The sequence below is a fragment of the Pseudophryne corroboree genome, chromosome 6 (genome assembly GCF_028390025.1).
Source record: "Pseudophryne corroboree isolate aPseCor3 chromosome 6, aPseCor3.hap2, whole genome shotgun sequence".
NCBI classification, from domain to species: Eukaryota; Metazoa; Chordata; class Amphibia; order Anura; family Myobatrachidae; genus Pseudophryne; species Pseudophryne corroboree.
Window position 1 is genome coordinate 421,820,608 of NC_086449.1, and position 22,552 is coordinate 421,843,159.

The 22,552-nt window shown below is 42.8% G+C and overlaps 1 protein-coding gene across 12 annotated transcripts in view; it reads left to right on the top strand.

Annotated features, from left to right (window-relative positions):
• The window catches only part of MAGI2 (membrane associated guanylate kinase, WW and PDZ domain containing 2), a 1,309,326-nt gene that overhangs the window by 1,211,543 nt on the left and 75,231 nt on the right, over positions 1–22,552 (top strand). For all 12 annotated transcript variants that reach the window (XM_063926958.1, XM_063926960.1, XM_063926965.1 and 9 more), the window contains 2 exons: positions 5,765–6,005; positions 6,840–6,983. In XM_063926958.1, coding sequence (XP_063783028.1) covers positions 5,765–6,005; positions 6,840–6,983 — 385 coding nt within the window. The remainder of the gene's footprint in view (positions 1–5,764; positions 6,006–6,839; positions 6,984–22,552) is intronic.

The following is a 22,552-nucleotide window of genomic DNA, read 5'->3' on the forward strand; positions in this document are numbered from 1 at the left end:
TTCTAAGGAAGTTAAAACCATGTTAGAACTTGGAGTCATAGAGGAGTCTAACAGTGAGTGGTCCAGTCCCATAGTGCTCATCCCGAAGCCCGACGGTAGCATACGCTTCTGTAATGACTTTCATAAGTTAAATGAGGTGTCCAAGTTTGACGCATACCCCATGCCCCGTGTGGACGAGCTTGTAGAAAGGCTGGGAACAGCCAGGTTTCTCACCACATTGGACCTGACCAAAGGTTACTGGCAAATACCTTTATCTGATAGCGCCAAAGAAAAAACAGCCTTTTCGGTTCCGGAGGGGCTGTACCAGTATAAGATGTTACCCTTTGGGTTGCATGGGGCTCCAGCAACCTTTCAACGGGCGATGGATAAAATTTTGAGGCCCCATAGAAAATATGCAGCTGCCTATTTGGATGATGTGGTAATTCACAGTACAGACTGGGGGTCACATTTGGTTAAAGTACAAGCAGTACTGGACTCAATCAGAGAGGCAGGGTTAACTGCTAACCCAAAGAAGTGCTGCCTCGCAATGGAGGAGGTCAAATACTTGGGCTTCACCATAGGCAGAGGTCTGATTAGGCCCCAATTGAATAAAGTTGATGCTATTCAAAACTGGCCTCGTCCAGTGAATAAAAAACAGGTAAGGGCTTTTTTGGGAATTACTGGGTACTATAGACGGTTTATTCCTAATTTTGCGACCACAGCGGTGCCGTTGTCAGACCTTACCAAAGGGAAGCAGTCAAATGTGGTGAAATGGAACCCTGATGCAGAAAAGGCGTTCCAAGCGTTAAAAGTGGCTTTGTGTTCACAACCGGTGTTGATAACACCAGATTTTTCAAAAGAATTTGTGGTACAGACAGATGCCTCAGAGGTAGGGATAGGTGCTGTGCTGTCCCAAACCAGAGATGGGGACGAACACCCTATCATTTATTTGAGTAGGAAACTCAATGAGCATGAAAAAAGGTATGCCATTGTGGAAAAGGAGGCTTTGGCCATTAAGTGGGCACTAGATACCTTGAGATATTACCTCTTGGGTAGACAATTCAGACTAGTGACAGACCATGCCCCTTTAAAATGGATGTATGTAAATAGAGGCAAGAATGCTCGTGTAACTAGATGGTTTCTAGCGTTGCAGGACTTTAAGTTTACTGTCGAACATAGACCGGGAACACAATTGGCCAACGCAGATGCATTGTCTCGCATCTTCTGTTTGGGGGCTACAAGTGTTCCGGCCCCTAGGTCGAAACAGGGGAGGGGGATATGTGACAAGAACACTGGGATAGTGTTTGAGGGCAGGTATATTTGTCCCAGGTTCTTGTCTTACATGTTTTAGAAAATGTTAACTTCTAGGAAAAATGCTTTTTGTTTTGTCTGAACCTTTTCAGTTTGCTGTAAAAGCTGGGTAAAGGCTCTGAGAGAGAGATAAGGCGAGTTCTAGACATTGGGCCCAGTTCGGGTCTTTTGCCTCACAGAGGGCTAATCAGGGTTTCAGCTGTGTAAGAGTGATATAGTGCTTCTAACCTGATTAGTATGGGCAGACTGCCTGGGAAGGCTGCAGGATCTGTGTGTGAGAGACACGCTTTCTGATGCAAGTAAGCTATACAGTATGTACTGAAGAACTCTGTGTTTTGTTTAGTGACAGTTAGGAACATCTTATGTTTAGTTAGTGCCGGACAGGCAAGGTATTTTTATTTTGGGGTTTGTTTTATTTTCTGTTTCAATAAAACTGGCCGGGGTCAGTTGTACCAGAAACTGGACTTGTGTTGTTCCTCAGCTGCTGCGTCCTGCCATATTCCCCAGGAAAAGGCACCTTGCACCCCTACAGTGTTACAATATATATATATATATATATATATATATATATATATATTTCTCTTTCTGGCACAGGGTACCAAAAAGTCTAGTTACAGCCCTGATATCTATTTTTCTATTCTTAATGTACTACTGTCCCTAATCTCCTGACGTTGAGAGTATGTGTGGAGTCAGCTGCATTGCATCATACATGTCCTCATGGAAAGAACAAAAACAATGGGAGGTGAGGATCTACTGCGCCCGTGGATAACTGCAATGAGAGCGTACAGGGAGATGTCACTCTATCTCCACTTAAGCAATCACAAAACAAATACAAGAGTCCGCCTTCTGCTGCGCTATCAACAAGTCCTTAAACAGCAATAATAGTGATCTTTCAAGAGATTAAAGTCCCAAACTTCAAAGCCCAGAAGGGAGTGCCGACCACAATATGGATAATTCTAGGTGAATGATATTGAAAAACTCTCAAATGATGATTCATTTGCCAGATATATAACATGAGGAAATGACAAGCAAACTTCTTATGGGTACACACCGTACTCACATGTACACTGTGTGCAAAGTATCCATAAAGGTATCTTTTCCTCTTTAAAAGAGACGGGTTCTATCGGTCTTCTTTCCTTTCAATAGCCCCTCAATAGTTCCTCTTTGTTTTATGAGGGGCTATTGAAAGGAAAGAAGACCGATAGAACCCGCCTCTTTTAAAGAGGAAAAGATACCTTTATGGATACTTTGCACACAGTGTACATGTGAGTACGGTGTGTACCCATAAGAAGTTTGCTTGTCACTTCCTCATGTTATATATCTGGCAAATTAATCATCATTTGAGAGTTTTTCAACATCATTCACCTAGAATTATCCAGATTGTGGTCGGCACTCCCTTCTGGGCTTTGAAGTTTGGGACTTTAATCTCTTGAAAGATCACTATTATTGCTGTTTAAGGACTTGTTGATAGCGCAGCAGAAGGCGGACTATTGTATTTGTTTTCTCATGGAAAGAATGTAAGACCTCCATGAGAGATCTGGGTATCAATAATAAACTGTTCACCTCTTCACTACCACCCTACAGTTGGTTTTCCCTGGCATAGCCTCACAGAGCAAATATAAGAGACCACAGGACAAGTCTGATGGCTACAGAAATGAACACATCCAATGGTTTAACAACTCATCTAAGTTCTCCATTTTATACTTGTGATAGTTAAGCCTTGTATCAGGCGTTAAAATAAGTTTGGTTTATCTAAAGTTATTCAGATGAAATCCCAAGCCTCTCATGATTCAGAAACACGATCGCTCCATATATCACCTCAGTGTAATATGTAATATTATTACATAGTGTAGCAATATTTTTTTTTATTAAGGAAAATGATAAGTAACAAACTTACAATAAAATCACTTGTAAAACTGCTTATCTGACACCGGAAACTAAGTGGTAGCAAATAGCCAATGTGAGTAACCTCAGAAGTGTTAATTCTAAATCTAGATAATATATTGAGAGTCACCAAATTATTATGACCACTGGGTTAGTCTGAAGAGTCATGACGATGCAATAAAGATCCATGCTTTTGTGCTGTTGTCTCCATATATGTATCCTTCAATCTGCATGGTGTAATTGAAAATGAGATTAGACAAACTGCTTGACTTGTTTCTAATCATTTATTGTCGAATTCCTGTGTACCTGAGCAATCTGGAGGTGTTTCACACTGTTTGCAGCAGATAGCCTCCTTTATGCGGCGTACTGTTAGTTGAGAGGCTATCTGAATTGGTCACTAATTCAAGTTATCTGTAATTTGATGCACTGTTGCCTGTCTGTGGGACTGAACAAGTCTGCCCACCCTCTGATCTGCTTGAGCAGCCAGTAACCATTTACGACCCAGTTTTTCACATATGGTACACTCTGTATACACTTCTTTTTTTTTTTCTTTTTTTTTTTAATATATTTATTAGGTTTTTCACAATATAGAAAACACAGCTATAGGTGCATTATACAATGACAGAAAGGCAGTACAGAACCGACCAAAGTGAAAAGAAGACTGCCTGTAGGAGACAAGAGAGTATCATTGTGGTATAAGAACAATTTAGTAGGTGTTAGGCTCCCAAAGATAAAAAGGCTCAGAGTAGTAATGGCAGAGAACATGACTCATGGGGAGACCTTCAACCCGTTATCTGTATACACCTATATATAAATTGTATAGTAACAGAACAATAAAACATAAAGATCAACCAAGAGAGAAAGAAGAAAGAAAGAAGGATGCCAAACTAAGAAGGGAAGAAAGGGGTAGGAAGGGGAGGGACATAGGGAGCGGAGTCAATGTCAGTGTAATACATAGGGATATCCTCCCGTGCCGAACATAAAATAGGACCCAGGAGGAAGTTGAGAAGAATGAATATATACAAATAGTCGCAGTTCACTTAAACACATTAAGGTTCATTAGCTACCCGGACGTAATAAAGACCATCTAGTTGAGTCAAATTAAGATAATATATGTTGCTGGTGAGAAGGGTCTAAAGATTCTATAAATGGGCCCCATTTTTTATAAAAGCAAATAACATTGCATTCCATATTAGGCATAGTAGATTGACACTCTAAGTATAGAGTGCGAGTTAGGCGTGAACGCAATGTATCAAGCCTAGGAGGGACTTTAACAATCCAGTTAGTGAGAATTTTTCCCCAAAGTTAGAATCACATATAATAACGGAATAATATGTTTCTTATATAACAGAATGCCCTAGTCAGCAAAAATCAGGCCAAGCATAGTATTGCAATTTAGCTTTAATTTAAGCTGAAATGTGGAATTGATAAACCATAACACCTTGTACCAGAATTTCTTTATTTTAGGGCAGTTCCAAAAGCAATGTAAAAACAAAGCATTAGAAGCCCCACACTTCTGGCAATCCCCAGATTCTGAAGGGACCATATGTTTCCGTAGGCTTGGCGTAATATAGGTTCTGTGTGTAAATTTAACATGTGTTTCCTTTAGTTGTGTCGAATAGATTGCCTTGAGAATATTAGTAAAATCACTGGTAAATTCCACATGAGTAGTAGGAGAAAGATACTGTAATCCATTTCCCAACTCCTGACAGTCGATGCCCAAAGCTTTGTTTCAAAGCCAGCTAGAATATCCCAGTAAATATAGGAGGTTTTATAAGATGAGAGCTTAACTATTTCAATAATATGTGTAAAAGGATCAAAGTCAAGGGATGGGTCACACGAAGGTGGTAAGGACAGTACATAGTGTCGTAATTGAAGATACATAAAAAAGTACACTCTGTATACACTTTAATGACTACCATCCTCCACCTACTCACCAGTGCAGCCATTTTGCCAATTCTCTCACCTCTGCTGCGTACGCCAACAATCATTCCAACATTCAAAGTCCATCAAATCTTGTGTTTACCCATTATTGCATAGGTGATTAAACGTATTCAGACATCCTATGTCAGCATTATCCGTGTAATAGCTACTGTGTGTAAAATCGCCTGGTGGTCATAGTAATTTGTCCACTCAGTGTATATTGTGTAGGGATATGTTCACTGTTGTCATTTACAGATTATTAAAGTAGTACTCTCTCCTACTCACAGTAGTGAGATATTTTGTGGCATTAACCAAAACTAATGATTGAACAATCATCTTATCAGTTCACAAGAAGTCATGACTTTGTAAGGCCTCCTGAAACTTGGTCAGCTTGTGAATATTGGTACCCAGGAACTTGGTAGGTTACATGCACTTTAAGCACACAAAGTGGATGTTTCCTCCATGTGGATATGGAAGTGTCACTGTAAAGGTTATCTCGATCACAGTTTTATTACTAGGTTTACAAATATGTGAAAAACTTTTGTAAATAGAGTAAATGAAGCCACCAGGATTTGTACACTTATATACATGTGGTAACATCCTGTGGTATTATAGTCTATAACCTCATTGCAACAACTGAATTAACTGCTAATACCTCTCTATGTAGCTACAGGTCAGAAGTAAAAGCCAGACAGGATGTGAAACCAGACATTAGGCAACCACCATTTACAGATTACCGGCAGCCATCAGCGGACTACAGGCAACCTCCTGTAGATTACAGACACCCCCCAGTAATTGATTACCAGCAACCTCCTCCGATGGACTACAGGCAACCACCTCTAATAGAGTACCGGCAACATTCTCCTGATACTAGGCAATATCCACTCCCTGATTATAGGCAATTTCAGGTGGGAATTTCATTCAAATTATCTCTATGTACGAAATAGTGTATGCTATACAGTATCTATTGTAGTAAATGTTGAATGAGTCTCCCATATCCGAAAATCCCATACCCAAAACAGTATGAAATGCAAAAAAAAAGCATGACTGAGATACCGACACCTTAGTTTTCTTATGGTCCAGTGTACACAAACGTTGTTTCATGCACAAAATGATGAAACATATAATATAAAGTTACATTCAGGCTGTTATGTGCATATGGTGTATATGAAACATAAATTAATTCTGTGTTCAGACATGGGCTCCATCCCCAAGATATTTCATTATGGTATGCAAATATTCAAAAATACGGAAGAAGACTAAATATACAGTACTTCTGGTCCCAAGGATTTCCGATATGGGAGGCTCAACCTGTATTATAGGTGTAAATGTAATCAGTGTGTAAGACACATATGTGTCAAATGTTGTTTCTATGCAATATATAGTAATTACTTGGGGTTTATTTTTGAAGCTTATTAAATTATGCAATATTCTCTTTTTTGTTGTTGTTGTTGTTGTTGTTGTTGTTATGTAGATAATACAGTTCATTATTATCATTACAAGCATTTACCTTTTTTACTAAGATGCATAATTTATGTTGAACGTGTTTTACATTATGCACACTTAAAAATATATTTTATTCTCTGTTTTCTTTCTGTCAGAGGGAAGGGATAGTTTAACATGTTTCCGCATTCATATTCACCTTCATGAGCATTCAGGAAATATCTCGGAATGAGAAAGTTGTGTAATCATGATGTTCACAGCAAACTTGACCCATAAAATAAATGAACCGTTAATTGCAGGATTATGACTATTTCACGGTGGAGATGGAGAAGGGAGCCAAGGGTTTTGGATTCAGTATACGTGGAGGAAGAGAATACAAGATGGACTTGTATGTGCTAAGACTTGCAGAAGACGGTCCTGCAATACGAAATGGGAGGATGAGGGTGAGTTATAATGGCTAAGTTAATTACATATACAGTTCTTTCTGCATTTTGGCATGTTCTTGGTATATAAAATCATAAATCAGTGGCTTACAGTGTTTCACATCACAGCTTTGCCAGAATATTTGTTACCTTTTGCATATGTGCTGTTTTCTGTGCATGCGCAATATTTTCTGGGGGGAGGGGGCCTGTACCTACAGGTCAAAATTAAAAGTCAGCTAGGATGTGAAACCAGACATTAGACAAAACCATTTATATATTACCGGCAGCCATCAGCAGACTACAGGTAGCCTCCAGTAGATAAGACACCCCGCGTAGCTTATTACCAGCAACTTCCTCCAGTAGACTACAGGCAACCACCTCTACCTGTACCGGCACATCTGCCCCAGGCCACCCACCTCATCAGAGCCGGCCATAGGCATAGGCAAACTAGGCAATTGCCTAGGGCATTTGATGTGCCTAGGGGCATCAGCAGCTTCTGCTGATTAAAATGATATGCGGCATGCCTATATTCTGTGTGTAGCATTTCATATGCAGATACAGCCACAGTCTCACACAGTATATAGGCATGCTGCATATCATTTTAATCAGCAGAAGCTGCTTGTGCATCCTAGCCACATAGCATTGAAAATAAGATGCATTTTCAAAAAGGTGTGCCTGACGTTAGCATTGAGGCAAGATTTATGAGGACACATCTGTATCTAGGCAGAGGTCACAGTGTTAGTGGCAGTGTGAGTGCTGTGTGCATGTGAGTGGGTTGGTTGTGCAGTAGTGTTCGGAATATGTGTAAGGAGCATTATGTGTGTCATGTAAAAATGCATTAATAATGTGCAACCTATGTGTAAGGAGCACTATGTGTGTCATTATGTGTATAAGGGCATTAATAATGTGCAGCATATGTGTAAGGGACATTATGTGTAAAAGGGCATTAATGAAGGTTGTCATAATGTGTAAGGCGCATTATGTTTATAAGGACATTAATAATGTGTCTCATATGTGTAAAGGGCATTACTGTGTGGCATTATGTGTATAAGGTGCTCTACTATGTGGCGTTGCGTATAGAAAGGCCACTACTGTGTCGTCTAATGTGAATAAAGAGCAATAAGGTGTGGTGTAATGTGAATAAGGAGCAATTCAGTGTGATGTAATGTGAATAAGGGGCTCTACTGTGAGGAGTAACGTTTATAAGGTAAAGTGTTACTACTGTGGGATGTAATATGAATTATGGACACTATCGCATGATCAAATGTGAATAAAGTTGCAGTACAGTGTGGCGTAATTGGAATTGGGGTTACTATTGTGTGGCCATGACCCTTGGCAGCAAAAACACACCCCTTTTTGGGCTGTGCGCCAAATGTGCGAACTGTTCCTATTTAAAATATGGGGTACAAACACCAAAATGAGGAGTGCTATGGGTGAGGGGTGATGGTGCTGGGAAAGAGCTGCAAGGTCAGAGGCGGAACCAGCGGTGGTGCTAGGGGGCACCAGACAAAATCTTGCCTAGGGCATCATATTGGTTAGGGCCGGCTCTGCACCTCATGCCTTGAAATGCACTGCATAAAGTACCTTATATACATTATGTTGTGAAGTAGCTACAATGGGTTCAGGGCATAGCCAGATTAAGGGGGTGTGCAGGGCATACTGTACCCTGAGGCCCCCTTTGTCAGGGGCCCCCCTAGCCAGAGCACACTGACATCACTAGCTTTCCCTCTTATGCAGCAGCAGAAACAGGCAGCCAAAATGCAAGCATGACAGATGAGAGACACAGGAGTATCGGGTTTCGTGAGCTACTGACAGAGCTTTCTGACCAGAGGAGAGATAGGAGGGTGGAGAGGGTCTGTAAGTAACACAGGGATTCCAGCTTCTCCTCCTCCCCACCTAGGTGTCTGGGTCCTGTGTAACCTGTTATCTAATATGGATCTAGAGAGACACACACACAGTTCTCCTGAGTCCTGTCCCAATGTGTAAGTAGTACAGAGGCTGCTATTCTTGCATGTGACAAGAAAAATTATAGATTTTATTTTTCTATATGTATTTTAAGTTTAAAGGGCCCTACACACTGGCCGTTTTTTTGAAAGATATGAACGATCTCGTTCATAAATGAATGAGAACTCGTTCATATCTTTCAGTGTGGAGACTCCTGCGATGAACGATGCGCGGCCCCGCGCTCGTTCATCGCTGGTCTCCCGTCGGCTGTGCATGCAGGCCAATATGGACGATCTCGTCCATATTTGCCTGCACTTCAATGCAGCCGCGTGACGGGGGGAATGAAGAAACTTCACTCCCCCCGTCACTGCCCCCCCGCCGCCGGGTCGCTCGTCGGCCGTATCCGCCGTCGGGCAGCTCGGCGGCGGGTCGGCCAGTGAGTAGGGCCCTTTAGTTGTCTTTGCTCTACTACAAGAAAGTTTTATAAAATAGTTGTCTTTCAGTTATGTGGAGCTATAAACAGTAACCAGGCATTATTAAACTATTAGTTTAAATCTAATATACACCATTGGTTTAAATTTAATATATATAATCCATTCATCCCAACATGATCCATTCCAGGAGGGATAAAATTCTCACTACCTGGACTTCCTTCTTAAGTTATGATTGCAATCACTTGTGTTAAAACACCTTTCTTATCAACTAAATAGTTCAACACAGGTGACGCCAATCATATATTAAGAGGGAAGTCCAGGTAGAGAGCATTTTGTCCCTACTTGAGTGGGTCATGTTGGGAAGTTTGCACAATGTAATATACTGTACACCCCCTTCCACCGGGGTCCCCTGTCTTAAGTGCCTCGGGCCCCTCCTTAGGCTTAATCTGACCCTGGTTCAGGGTGTGTGGTCCCCTGAGTCAGTACAAATCAATGTATACATGGTATCCATAGTGCAATAATTAAATTTTTATATGCTAGTAAATGATCTCTGTATACTTTTATATGGCTGTTACTAATGAGATGAGATATATCGCTTACAGTACATTTATAGACTGGTTAAAAGATGTTTTAATCTTGGCTTTGCAATAAATTGTAGACTTACTACTGTTAGAATTAAAATACCAATGTGTCAACACCCCATCCTTCCTCTGGTTAGATAATCCTAATAATGTACTGCATTAGCATCATCACCTGTATAAGTTCATTTTATACCATTTCCAAAGCTCAGTCTCCTATCCCAATTTTTCTGGGTCTTTGAATAGTTTATAGTACTTTAATGGGAGAGTGTGTGCTTGTATGTTCGCATTGGGAACAATTGGTAAATGAGAACACTGTTGCATAATAAGCTGTAGTAATCAAGCAGGGAAATAAATAGGTTAAGCATGGACAGTTAACACAGCAGTGTTTTCTGGCATTATTTTATCCAGTCATACTGGGGATAAAAAACAATTATGTGGGGTATTCAGTTGAAGTCGGAAATTGCTGTCTTGTCGGAAAGACGGCAGATTTCAACTTTTTTATGTCGGAAAGGGTTCCGACCTATTCAATGCTGCCTCCGTTTTTCCAACAAGTCGGGAATTCCGACTTGTCGGAAAACACATGGATCGGCGGGTTAGTTGCGGGTCCACGTTTTGCCGGATTCCGCAGCCAAAAATGAGGTTTTGGCCCTGGTTCCGACAATGTCAATCCAACTTTAAAAAAAGTCAGATTGGCATTGTCGTGAATGGCCAGCTCCTGCCGGATTTGGCCGCTCATTGAATACTCAGATTTTGGATCCTTTCCATTGGAAAGGATCCGACATCTATTGAGTAAACCTTTATGTCTGAAGTGCACTTGCGTATCTATAATGGGGGCAGTGTGTGCCATGCATATGGGCCCCCTGGGGTCCAGGAGGGCCCACATCGCACACCCTGCAACCATTATATTTAATACTCACCCTCCGGAGTCCCGCGGCGCAGCAGCAGCGCTGCAGAAATCACTGCGCCGCACCATTTTACCTGTGTTTCACACATGCACAGTAGGAAATCACTGGGAAAATATCCACTGCACCATTTTCCCAGAGATCTGCACATGCCCCCTAGGCTTTGGCACAGCGCTAGGGACTCTAGTGCCCAGAGTCTCTCCGCCAACAGCCAGAGAGGAGGGTGCCTGGACAGAGCCTGCACACGGGCCTCCTCCTCTCTAGAAACTCCCCTGCTTAAGTGCTTCACTTTCCATATTCAAATCTGATTGCAAAGCTCTCTTTCAGTAATTATCCCATTTTAAACAATATATAGGTGTGCTAGTAATAAAAGTGTGTCTCATTTCCTACAAACATAACTATTCCAAGCCTGCTTAATGTGTTTTATTATAAGACTACTTACCAATCAGTCAAAATGACGGAACAACATAGAAGTAATGTCAGCGGCGGCGACTGTGCACGGCCAAATATAGCAACACTTGAATTGCTCCATCAAGCCCCATCTAGTGGCCACCGGTGTGCAAAACACTTGTCTCTTGACAACCGTACCTTGCATTGCTCTTGTGTTGCCAGCCAGCTGGTACTGCTGAAAAAGCCTGATAGTATTATCAGGCTATCCAATTACAGCCCTTTTTTATTGTGCAGCAAATGACCTGTTTTTTGGGCGATAACACATGGGATCCGAGATAAGTTCCCAGACCCATGCGTTATCGCTCAAAAACTGATCTCTGAGAGCTGCTTATCAGGGAAATCTGCTTTGTGTCCTGAACGGTCAAGGGCTGATTTTCGCGGGATAGTAAAAAATTTTGGGGACTGTCCCACCCTTGGGCCGCAGTGTCCCGTGGGGGAGGGGGTGTTGGGAGGCTCCTGCATTCGCTGCTCTGCTTAGCAGTGCAGTGGCGAATAGATGCAGTGCGCATCTAGCGCCGGTCATGTCCCCTTTAGTGACAGTAAAAAGGGGGCATGACTCCAAGGACGTGCGGTGAGCTAAATGGCTCAGGAGGCACTGGCTAACGCCAGAGCCAGATTTACACACAATATATGAGCTAAAGAGTACATCTGGGCATTATACACAGGTGTAGCAGTATAAACTCCTGTAAATTTGGTGAGTTTTGATGAGAGATGTGCGGAAAAGATAAGCAGGGGAGGCACTTCCTCACCTGCCATAGACTTTTTACTCCGGAGTTTTGGCTATAAAAATTATTAGAATAATGCAAAGAAGATATTTCACACATATTCTTTGTATTTTTCATATGCTTTATACAGTAAAGCGTTCGTATGACAGGAAAGGCTCTGCCTCACCTGCCTCACCCCACCGCACGTCACTGCGTGACTCACAATCACGGCACTGCCACAAGGCCACGCCCCCTTTCATTTAGGCCATGCCCTTTTCCGTCCGCGAGTGGGAGTCCCGCTTCTCAATTCTAAAATGTTGGGAGGTACAGTATGTATTAAGCACAGTAATTTACCGCAGTTATTTGGATATCCCCCTTACATAACGTTAGTCAGTAATATGCCCATATGAGCTACACTTATGGCTGTTTTATGTGAAAGTAACTTTGTGCAAACAATATTCTTTCACTGAAGCCCCTTTATCCTTGTTCCGTCACTGTATGAATCCAAAATGTCTTTAGAAAGTGAATTTGAATAAAGTATCCTTTTTACGATTTCTTTGCAATAACCCATGGATTAGTTCTCATTTCATGTTGTTGTTTTTCCAATGTCCTAAAGTGATGTTAGTTACATTTCAGTATAATAAAACCCAATTACCCTAATACTCATGTGCAGAGTTTCCATAGGGGAATTATGTTTCTTCAATTGCTCATATTTTTTCTTCTCTAAATTTTCATCTGTACCTTAAAGCAATTCTGAGTGCATTCCGATTCCACTTAGTACAAGTTGCCCTTCCAAGGGTGTAGAACTGTGATAAATTAACTGTAGGCTTCCTTTCGCTTTAATGCTTGAACTGTATTCACCTACTATTTCAGTCAAAATCTGCACCAAGGCTCTGACGTGCTGTTCATTAACTGCTTGAGGGAGAAGAAGGGAACATTCTTGAACTGCCATGTAACTACTGAACTATCAGTTGTTTCCAAGGCTGGTTGGTAATTCTGTAATATATCATTGTGCCTTGTCAGTAGCAGAGATTAAACCAACTGGTCCCCTGGACATTGCATTATGCACAGTCTTTTTATTGTTTTATTTGGCTAAATAATAGATGTGGCAGAGCTCATTTGTACATTTTGCAGGGGAAAAACAGCTACTGTATATAAGAAAAACACAAAATAATTCTATGACATATTCTCTTTACAATGTGCTGACAATACTATTTAATGCTTTCTAGAAGTGCACAGTGCATCACAAAACTGCTCTACCTGGGTGGTGCTGTACAAGTGTGGCAGCCATATGCAGGGTTGACCAATGTTTAGTCAGTTCACAGGAATTTAGTGACATGACTGAGGCATTATGCATCACTATGATAGGAGGTGTTATCTTTGCTTTGTTCAGACTATAAACATGTATGCCTATAATGTATTTAAGCAAATATACTTTGGAGTAGGATAGAGGCTATATTTCCAGACAGTTCAGTATATTAATGGTTCTATTTGGTTAATAAAATAAAAAATCAATTTGTGGCCAATCCAATTTTGATTAAAGCGATGCTAGCAAATAAAGTATTGAAATTAAAGCCAAAAACTCTTAACTATTTTAAGAAGCAGAAACATTAGCTAATAGTCCCCTGGTATTACTTATTTTCTAGGACTGAACAAAGTCCTTGATTAGGAAGATTATATAAACCGTGACTTTATTTACATGGATATGTTGCTATTAGGCAATATCATTATCATTAGTGTCTATGCCTATTATTTGATTGTCTATGGAGGGAATACAATTAGCAGTGGTAATTTACCACAGGCTAAACAAAAGTGGTAGCCTCAAGCTTTAACGCCCATGGTTATTCAAATAGAGCCCCTTTTTGTCACCTGGTATAATACCGTGTTAACACGCATTAGCCCATAGAATCCAGAATCAGTTCCCGCACTTATGGGTTAACACAGTCGAGGCACCTGCAATCAGGCTATTTATCGAGGATTTATTTTCGAGCCTGCACAGGCTTGAACAAAAAAATCCCTGTTAACTGCAGCCTGCAGCTGTCTTCAGGACAAATTGAATAGCCCCGCTGCTTTAATTAGCCCACGATAAATTGCTGCGGAGAATTGAATTCCCCCCTATTTGTGTTACAGGTGAATGTTCAAACTAATGTAGCTGTACATTAAATATACACATCAAGGGGGGTATTATGGAAGTGGACTTAAACTGTAATTGAGAAAATGACTTTACATTCGATTAAATTATCTATTTACAGTATAAAACCATTTTTAGCTCATAAATAGAAAATGTTCCTGCATACAATCATTTGTCTATTTTCTTGTGAAAGCTCTTAAAACCATATATTTATTTTCTTTTTTGTCAAAGAAAATTCATTAAACACAGATAATATGCAGTAGCAGCTAGTTTTAAAAGTGACCTTTTATTGTGAATAGTCCTAAAGCCTACAGTACATTTTACTGTAATAAGATTAGGAGAAGTGGCAGAAAATAAATGGTGCTATAACTTCCTAGATTATAAATACAAAAGACCATCCCAAAGACATTCATTTTCTTTTATACCAAACTCCCCGATTAATTGAGTGCTTATAAATGTGGCTTCAGTGGGTTTCACATACTGTATGTATTCTGCTTCAGGCCTACAGTAGGTAATATAGTGATGTCCTAGTTCTTTATTCAAGCAAAAATATAGAACAAACAGAATCTTCAAACCCATCTCCTTAATACATGGGTAGACAAAGAAAATGTCTTTTCAACGACAGAAGGTTCCTGTTTAAAGTCATACAGGAAACACAATGAGCAGATGCATATACCTAATTCTATCACTTTCTCTTTTGTTTTCATCTGAAAGAAAGGTTTTACAAGTGTTAATAACCCTGAGCGACCCACTGCTAGTCACATTGTGTCTTCCTCACATTTCTCCAAGAGCACTAATGTAACAGCTCTGTCTGGAACATATGCAGGGCAAGCTACTTGAAGGCATATTCCACTAATCTGTTAGCAGATTTATATTCCCCTTTCTTAGCCTATTAGGCCAAATAGTTTTACCATATCTCTATATGTTCAATACTAACTAGCATCAATCAATAATCAATCTGCAAAAGATTTCCAATACAGATCAGATTTTTCTCAACATTAGTTTGCCAAAAAACTAGACAGTCTGAACTGAGAAAAGCAAAGTTATGGCAGAATTTAATCCTCATGGAGCAACCAGTTTTTCACAGGGTCAACTTTCCAATGATCTAGAGTCTGATTTAGATGTGGAAGCAATATCTACGTGGGATGCAGCAGAGCAATTTATGGCCTTAGCCGCACTACGCATGTTAACTGATTGATTAGCAACAGCAGACGCAGTGAGTGACAGGTAGTGACCGTGTGGGGGAGGTAAGCGGGGTGGCTACAAAAAATGTAGATACTGTATGTTGCCACTGTTTTCTAGACATGTCCTAGTCAGCCACTGAGAATTCACTGGCCCCGGTGTTTTTGTTGAAAACACCACTGGGTTTCTCAGAAGTTTGATGGTGCAACCAATATTCCCGATGTTGCGCCATTTGCATGTAAGTGGCGAATCTGAAACTTTGGTACTGGGCGTCTCTGTTTACAAGACAGCGCCGGAGTCATTAGCATATTTTCTCATGTCTGCTGCATCCACCTCATAGACAGGGTCGTTAGAAGGGTGGTACGGCCAGTGCGTAGAACAGGGTTGAGTGCCTTGGGGGTGGCACCCTCGCTGCATCTGGCCGAACACCCTGCAGACTGAACATTCCGCCCCCACACCCTGAAGGTTGTATATCTGCTCCGAGCATCCTTAGGACACTTGGAGCGGTGAAGTAGCATTCCGGTGATGGTGGTCTTGTCCAACCAGCCCAATGGGCGCAGCCTTATGACGGTATCTAATCAGGGGGGTGGGTGGTGGATGCACAAGGCATGCTGCCACCCAGTTACAGGGCTGCTCCAAGTCTCTTCATATTGTTTCTAAATTCAGCATTGGTGGAATTTATAGTCTGTAAATAGAGTGGGCATGATGACGATTGTGTCAGTTTTGCTCAGTCGTGTGTTTGGGGAATACCAAACAGAACATACAATAGTATGGGGAATACCAAGCAAAACATGCAACTGTATGGTGAATACCAAACAGTACATAAATGACAAGGGGAACACTTGTGAGGAGATTTAGTAAAGCTTGTCGAGCGATAACGTGGACAGAGATAAAGTACCAAAAAATTACGATTTGATAACAATCAACTTTGATCAAACTTAGCGCAGAGCTAACAGGCATCTCTCAGAGATTGATAACTAACAGAGATCACTGTGAATCACTTGCTTAAATGAGAGCTGTACTGGCACTTCAGGATTTTACTTGCCACCCCATATGCGAGTAATGGCTTGCGGCAAAGGCTCTCATGTTGAAGTATGGCAGTTGCAGCTCCTGTACAAGCCAGTGCATCACACCGATCTCCATCAGTCTCTACTCTCCGAGGAGCGCCTATCAGCCTTGCACCAATTCTATGGAGCACTGCTGCTAAGTCTGACTGAAGTGCCAATACAGCTTCCATACATTCTTAGGTAGTCCTGCCGCTCCCCTAGCCCCCGTAGGGTGACTCACCGGCTGCTGACACACTCTGGAAACCGCTTTACATCAGGGAGAAGACAATCACAATGCTAATAAAATAGACATGGTGGCGGTGGCTGGTAATTATAGTCAAAGTAGAAATACACTAAGGGGAAATATTTTGCGCATTTGAACAGTATTTAAACAAAACTTTAAAACTTGAGTCTGCCTCTGGTAATGAGGGAATATCCTGCTGTTTTTAAGGATTGCACTATTTGAGTAAAGAAATGAGGGATAACTTGTAGCATGCATAGCCTAATTTGGCAGGCTGTAGGCACCATGTAAAGTTCCTTTGTATAGATCCTGTTGAAAGAAAACCCATCTGATGACCAATAAACTACACCAAGGGGGAGATTTATCAAATCTTGGAGAGAGATAAAGTTCCAGCCAATCACCTTCTGTTATTTTATAGGCTATGTATAAAAACTGACAATTAGAAGCTGATTGGTTTATCTTTCTACAAGATTTGATAAATCTCCCACAAGCCTCTAAAGCAGTATACAATACAATACCATCTAGCAATTAGTATACAGTGTATTCTGGCAGAAAATTTACAGTACATTGTAAAATCATTTTTGTTAGCACATGTTGGATGGTGTACAGAGGTGGCCAATAGAAAGAGTTGAGCTGATAGTCACCCCACCTGCTCCCCTAGATCATCAAGGCTCCCAGATGCTGGAGATTCAAGTACCTATCTATACATTATCAGCAGAAGGACGACTTTTATGAGGGACATATTTCTATGATGTCATTGTCTGAGTATATACCAAATAAAAGCTCTTGATCCAGAACTACATTTAAATTGTAATTAGTTGCTTAGTTTCGGATTTATGTGGTAAATTGTTCACCTGCCATTTACAATGCATTACCATTGTGCTCTATGAAAATGTAACAGTTGGTGCACTCTCTCTGTGCACCTGCTGGGTGACCTGGAACATGTGACCTGCTGGGTGGTCTGGAAACTGTGACCGTTAGACCTGCTGGGTGGTCTGGAAACTGTGACCGTTAGACCTGCTGGGTGGTCTGGAAACTGTGACCGTTATTTGCAGTCACCCATTAAGCAGGGATTTTTTACTCCTAAGGGGGTGAAAATGGGTAAAATGTCCTGGCCAGAAAACCTGTCAGCTAGTTTTTATTGTTAATTTATAGCTCTTAGACCTTGAATGCCAACTGGCAGCCAGAGTTTGCTGTACAAATGAAAACAAAGGTCTATAATCTTAAAATAAAATCTCTATTACAGTGCAGAAGAGCAGTATATCAGAAATATTCAGTAGTTTATCTTATCAACACGACTGAGCCTTGTGCATAAAGAGCCTGAGATGACGTCATTATGGGGCCTGTTCATCATTGATTAAGTATCCAACTCGCGTAAGATACATAATTACTGGAGCAAGTGACTATTGCTCCAATGCAGGGACACTTGCAGTGTTTACTTCCCAATGCCTGTTCAGCCAACTGCACATTTGTGACCTGTGCAGCATCAGCGGAGAGATCCACACGTATCCCATAAAACCCTGAGAAAAAGCACCATCTGAAGATGCTGTTGGTTCTCACAAGAAAACTCCATTTTGAAGTTTGCTGTATATTAGGCTGACCTATTGGGCCTCTAATAATGTATGGGCTTACCTAAAACATCCATAAACTAGTGCTTACACATGTGTACCGAGCCCATTAGTGATAATAAATAGGCCCCTATGGGTTTTTACCAGTAGCAGACAGAACAATAAGGGAGATATAACAGTGAGGAACCTCTTTTAATGGCCCCTTGTTGAAGTACAGCCAGATTTGGTTGTAGTGCTGTGCACCAGTAGCGGCTCTTGCCACAGGCAAGAAGGCTTTTTGCCCAGGGCGCCGCCGCCTCTGCCGTGGCAAGAGCCACCCGCTACTATGCCGGTGCCGTGCGGTGCGCCTGACGTCATCTCGCACCGCATGGTATTGTGGAAGCGGCCGCAGACGTTATAGGTCCTCTGGTGTCTGTGCCGTGTGCGGCACTATGGGAGAGACGTCATGATCCCATAGGAGGACAGCAGCAGCGGTCGGGAAGCAGGAGCGGGGCTGGTGATGTTTTTTTTAAGCGCCGCTACTAGGGGCACAGCAACAAGGGCACAACTGCTGAGGGCACAGCAACAGGGGCACAACTACTGAGGGCACAGCAGCAGGGGGCAAAACTACAGGGGCACAGCAACAGGGCCACAACTACTGAGGGCACAGCAACAGGGGCACAACTACTGAGGGCACAGCAACAGGGGGCAAAACTACAGGGGCACAGCAACAGGGGGCAAAACTACAGGGGCGCAGCTACAGGGTGCAAAACTACAGGGGGCAAATCTACTGGGGGCACAGCTACAGGGGGCATAACTGACTACGCCCCTTCCCTATGAAGCCACGCCCCTATTTTTTACCATGCACCTATGGAATGCATGAACCCTTTTTTACCAGATTGGGAGGGGGGGCGGGCCAAAGGAAACTTTCGCCCTGGGCGCCACAAGCTCTAGAACCGGCTCTGCTGGCCTTCAAGTGACACCTCTATTGGCTGACACTCCATTGTTGGGGGTCTCTGTATAACCTGCATAAAAGCTATATATACAGTTGAAGAACTGTTGGTAACGTACACTGCAATTTAGATTTCAGCTTGAACACACCCCACCCAAATCTAACTCTCTGCACAGGTTACATCTGCTCCTCCTGCAGTGCACATGTTATATCTGCCCCCCCCCCCCCAAAGTGTACATGGTTTTGCCCAACTGCTAACAAATTTGCTGCTGCGATCAATTCTGAATTAGGCCCAATATCCTTTACAATATAGGGTAGCACAAGAAGCAAGGTCTGTTTTTCTCTTTATTCTAGTTACTAGGTAGCAAACGTGAGATGAAACTGGTGAAATTTAAGGTTTAATAAACTGTTGAAATTAAATTTACGAAACAAAAGAAGGAACAATACATGTAGAGACCTAGATGTCACATCATTAGCTTCTCATCACACTGGAAATTGTAGCTCTACCACATTTCTGTATAATGGTATCAATATTTTGTGTGAAGATACAACATAAACAAATCAGATATGAATATCTGTCATAGTTCAGTTCTGAGAAAGAAACAAGAAGTAATCATATTATACTATTCAATAAACTTACATCAAATTGTCAGTTCTTCTCATTTCACGGAGTGTCTTTGGCGTCTGCACTGGAACTGAAATGTACTTTTGAGGCAGATATTGCGGCAGTAACCTAGTGTCCACAATGATTTATTCTACATACTGTATGCTCTGATATTTATTCAGATAAATCCGATGCAAAAAAAAAATATGAAAAAGGGACTGGTATAATTTTCTAAAGATAGTAACTACTATTGTTTACAGGTTTATTGTTAATTTTCATTACGGAATGGAAGATAGTCCCAGTTTTGCACAGCAAGAAATCCTCAGCTAACAGCTCTTATATAATCGGGTGGTCTTCAGGTAGCTGACTGTCGGGATCCCGGCGCACATTATACCGGCGCCGGAATCCCGATAGCCGGCATACCGACAGTTTTTCTTCCTCGTGGGAGTCCACGACCCCCCTGGAGGGAGAATAAATAGCGTGGCATGCTTAGCGCGCCACCGTGCCCGCAGCGTGGCGAGCGCAGTGAGCCCGCAAGGGGCTCATTTGCGCTTGCCACGCTGTCGGTATGCCGGCGGTCGGGCTTCCGGCGTCGGTATGCTGGTCGCCGGGAGCCCGGCCGCCGGCATACCATACCACACCCATATAATCTATAGTGTCTTGCTGCAGACAGACACACACACACACACACACACACACAGCTGTAACTACCTGTGTGCCGATGGTGCCTTGCCCACAGCACAAATGAACCGAAGGTGCACCATCGGCATCCCCCAACCTGCACTTCCGCTACCTCCAGTCATTAATTACAATACTGTGTGTCCCGCCGTCGCCGCAGCCTGTCTCCCACCGCCGCCTGACTCCCACGCCGCCTCTGCAAGGGACTCCGGAGCGCAGCTTGGCTGCTGTCTCAGGCAGTCACTCAGAGTCCCACCGGCGCCGCAGCCTGTCTCCTGCCTTCCCCGCCGCCTCTGCAAGTGACTTGGGAGCGCTGCCACAGCCGCCAGCTCCCTGGTCTCTGCCTGCCATTGCCAATTTGCCGCTGCGGGGAGTTAGTAACCGCTGGCTGCCTGTAGATGGAGCTGCAATAGCAGCGCACAGCTGAGCTCCTCTCAGGCAGATTCTGCATTGAGGGACCGGATGAGCCGGTGTACTGGAATCGGTGGAGGGGCAAAGCGGTGACTGACTGCCTCCGGCGCTCCCACGGACTCTGCAGCAGCCAGGTGCCTCATAAATCCGGGACTCAGTAGAGGGAAAGTGGTCTTTATGTGTATGTGAGATATGTGTTTGTCTGTATGTGTATGTAATGTATATGCTGTGTATATACAGTATGTATGCTGTGTGTGTGTGTTTGAAAGTATGTTTTATGTATGCCAATGTACAGTATATGTACAGATGTATATATACTGTACAGGTGAATCAGTGCATGGTATGTAAGGATTTTTAAACGCATGCTGTACTTTCTCAACATTACAGGATCAACCATGCCCAATTGTCAGGCTAAATATACAAACACAAAATACCTTTGTACATTTATAGTAGCAGCAACATTGTCTTCCTTGAGAAAAGATGTACACATGCTACAGCAAAATTGCAAACAAATGGTCTAATTCAGACCTGATCGCTGCTATGCGTTTTCACACAGCAGCCAATCAGGTCTGAGCTGCGCAATGCGCCGGTGCATGCCAGACAGCCGACGACTGTCTCAGCCCTGCGATCACCTCTGCCTGATTGACGGGATCCGGTCTGAAGATCGATAGTGCCTAGGTCGACCACTATAGGTCGACAGTCACTAAGTCGACATGTTTTCAAGGTCGACAGGGTTTCTAGGTCGACAGGTCAAAAGGTCGACATGAGTTTTTTGTAAAAAAAAAAATATATAGTTTTTTTAAATTTTCATACTTAACGATCCACGCGGACTACGATTGGGAATAGTAACCTGTGTCGAGCGAAGCGAGGCACCTCGTCTGAAGCATGGCGAGCGAAGCGAGCATGGTGCACTAATTGGGTTTCCCGGTCACTGTACAGAGAAAACGACACCATGAAAAACTCATGACCTGTCGACCTAAAACATGTCGACCTGTAGGTCAAACCGTCGATCTATAGTGGTCGACCTAAACATTGTCGACCTAGACACTGTCGATCTAATGATCCACACCCCTGATTGACAGGCAGATGTGGTCGCTGGGTGGGAGAGGGCGGGCCAGCGGCGTTTGGCCGCCGTTTTGGGGCGCGGTCTGGGCAACGCAGGCATGCCTGGACTATTGAGGGGGTGGTCCGCGGCGGATGCATGACGACACGTAGCCGCTGTGACCCTCACAACGACGAGTAGCTTCTGCCAGCGTGCAGTAGCTGTGCTGGCAGGGAGCTACTCTTCCAGTACAAAAGCATTGCCGGTGTGCGATGCTTTCGTACTTGTGCGGTGGGGGGGGGGGGGGGGGGAACAGTCCTGACATGCGGGGCAGACTAGCCCTGTGCTGGGCGTCCCCCCCATCCTGCATGTCTGTGTGACTGATCACAGATGTGCTAAATTTAGCACACCTACGATCAGGTCTGAATTAGGCCCAAAGTTGTGCACATTGGACATCTCTGGCCTCTTATCCCTTCCCCCCCTAATGGCAACAACATGCCTCCGTTTTGGGAAATGGATGCCATCACCACCCCAAACAGCAGCAGCAGACTGTTAATTACTTCCTACATCACAGGACCTGTTTACACACACGCAAAATGTACTGATGGTCATGGAATCTATATAAGTTTTTGGAGACGCATGCAGTAATTGCTCCTTTTTTTGCCTGTTATCAACTTAGGCAACTTTCATACTCTGTACGAGATTTAGCAAACCTTGAAGAGAAATAAAGTATCAATCAAT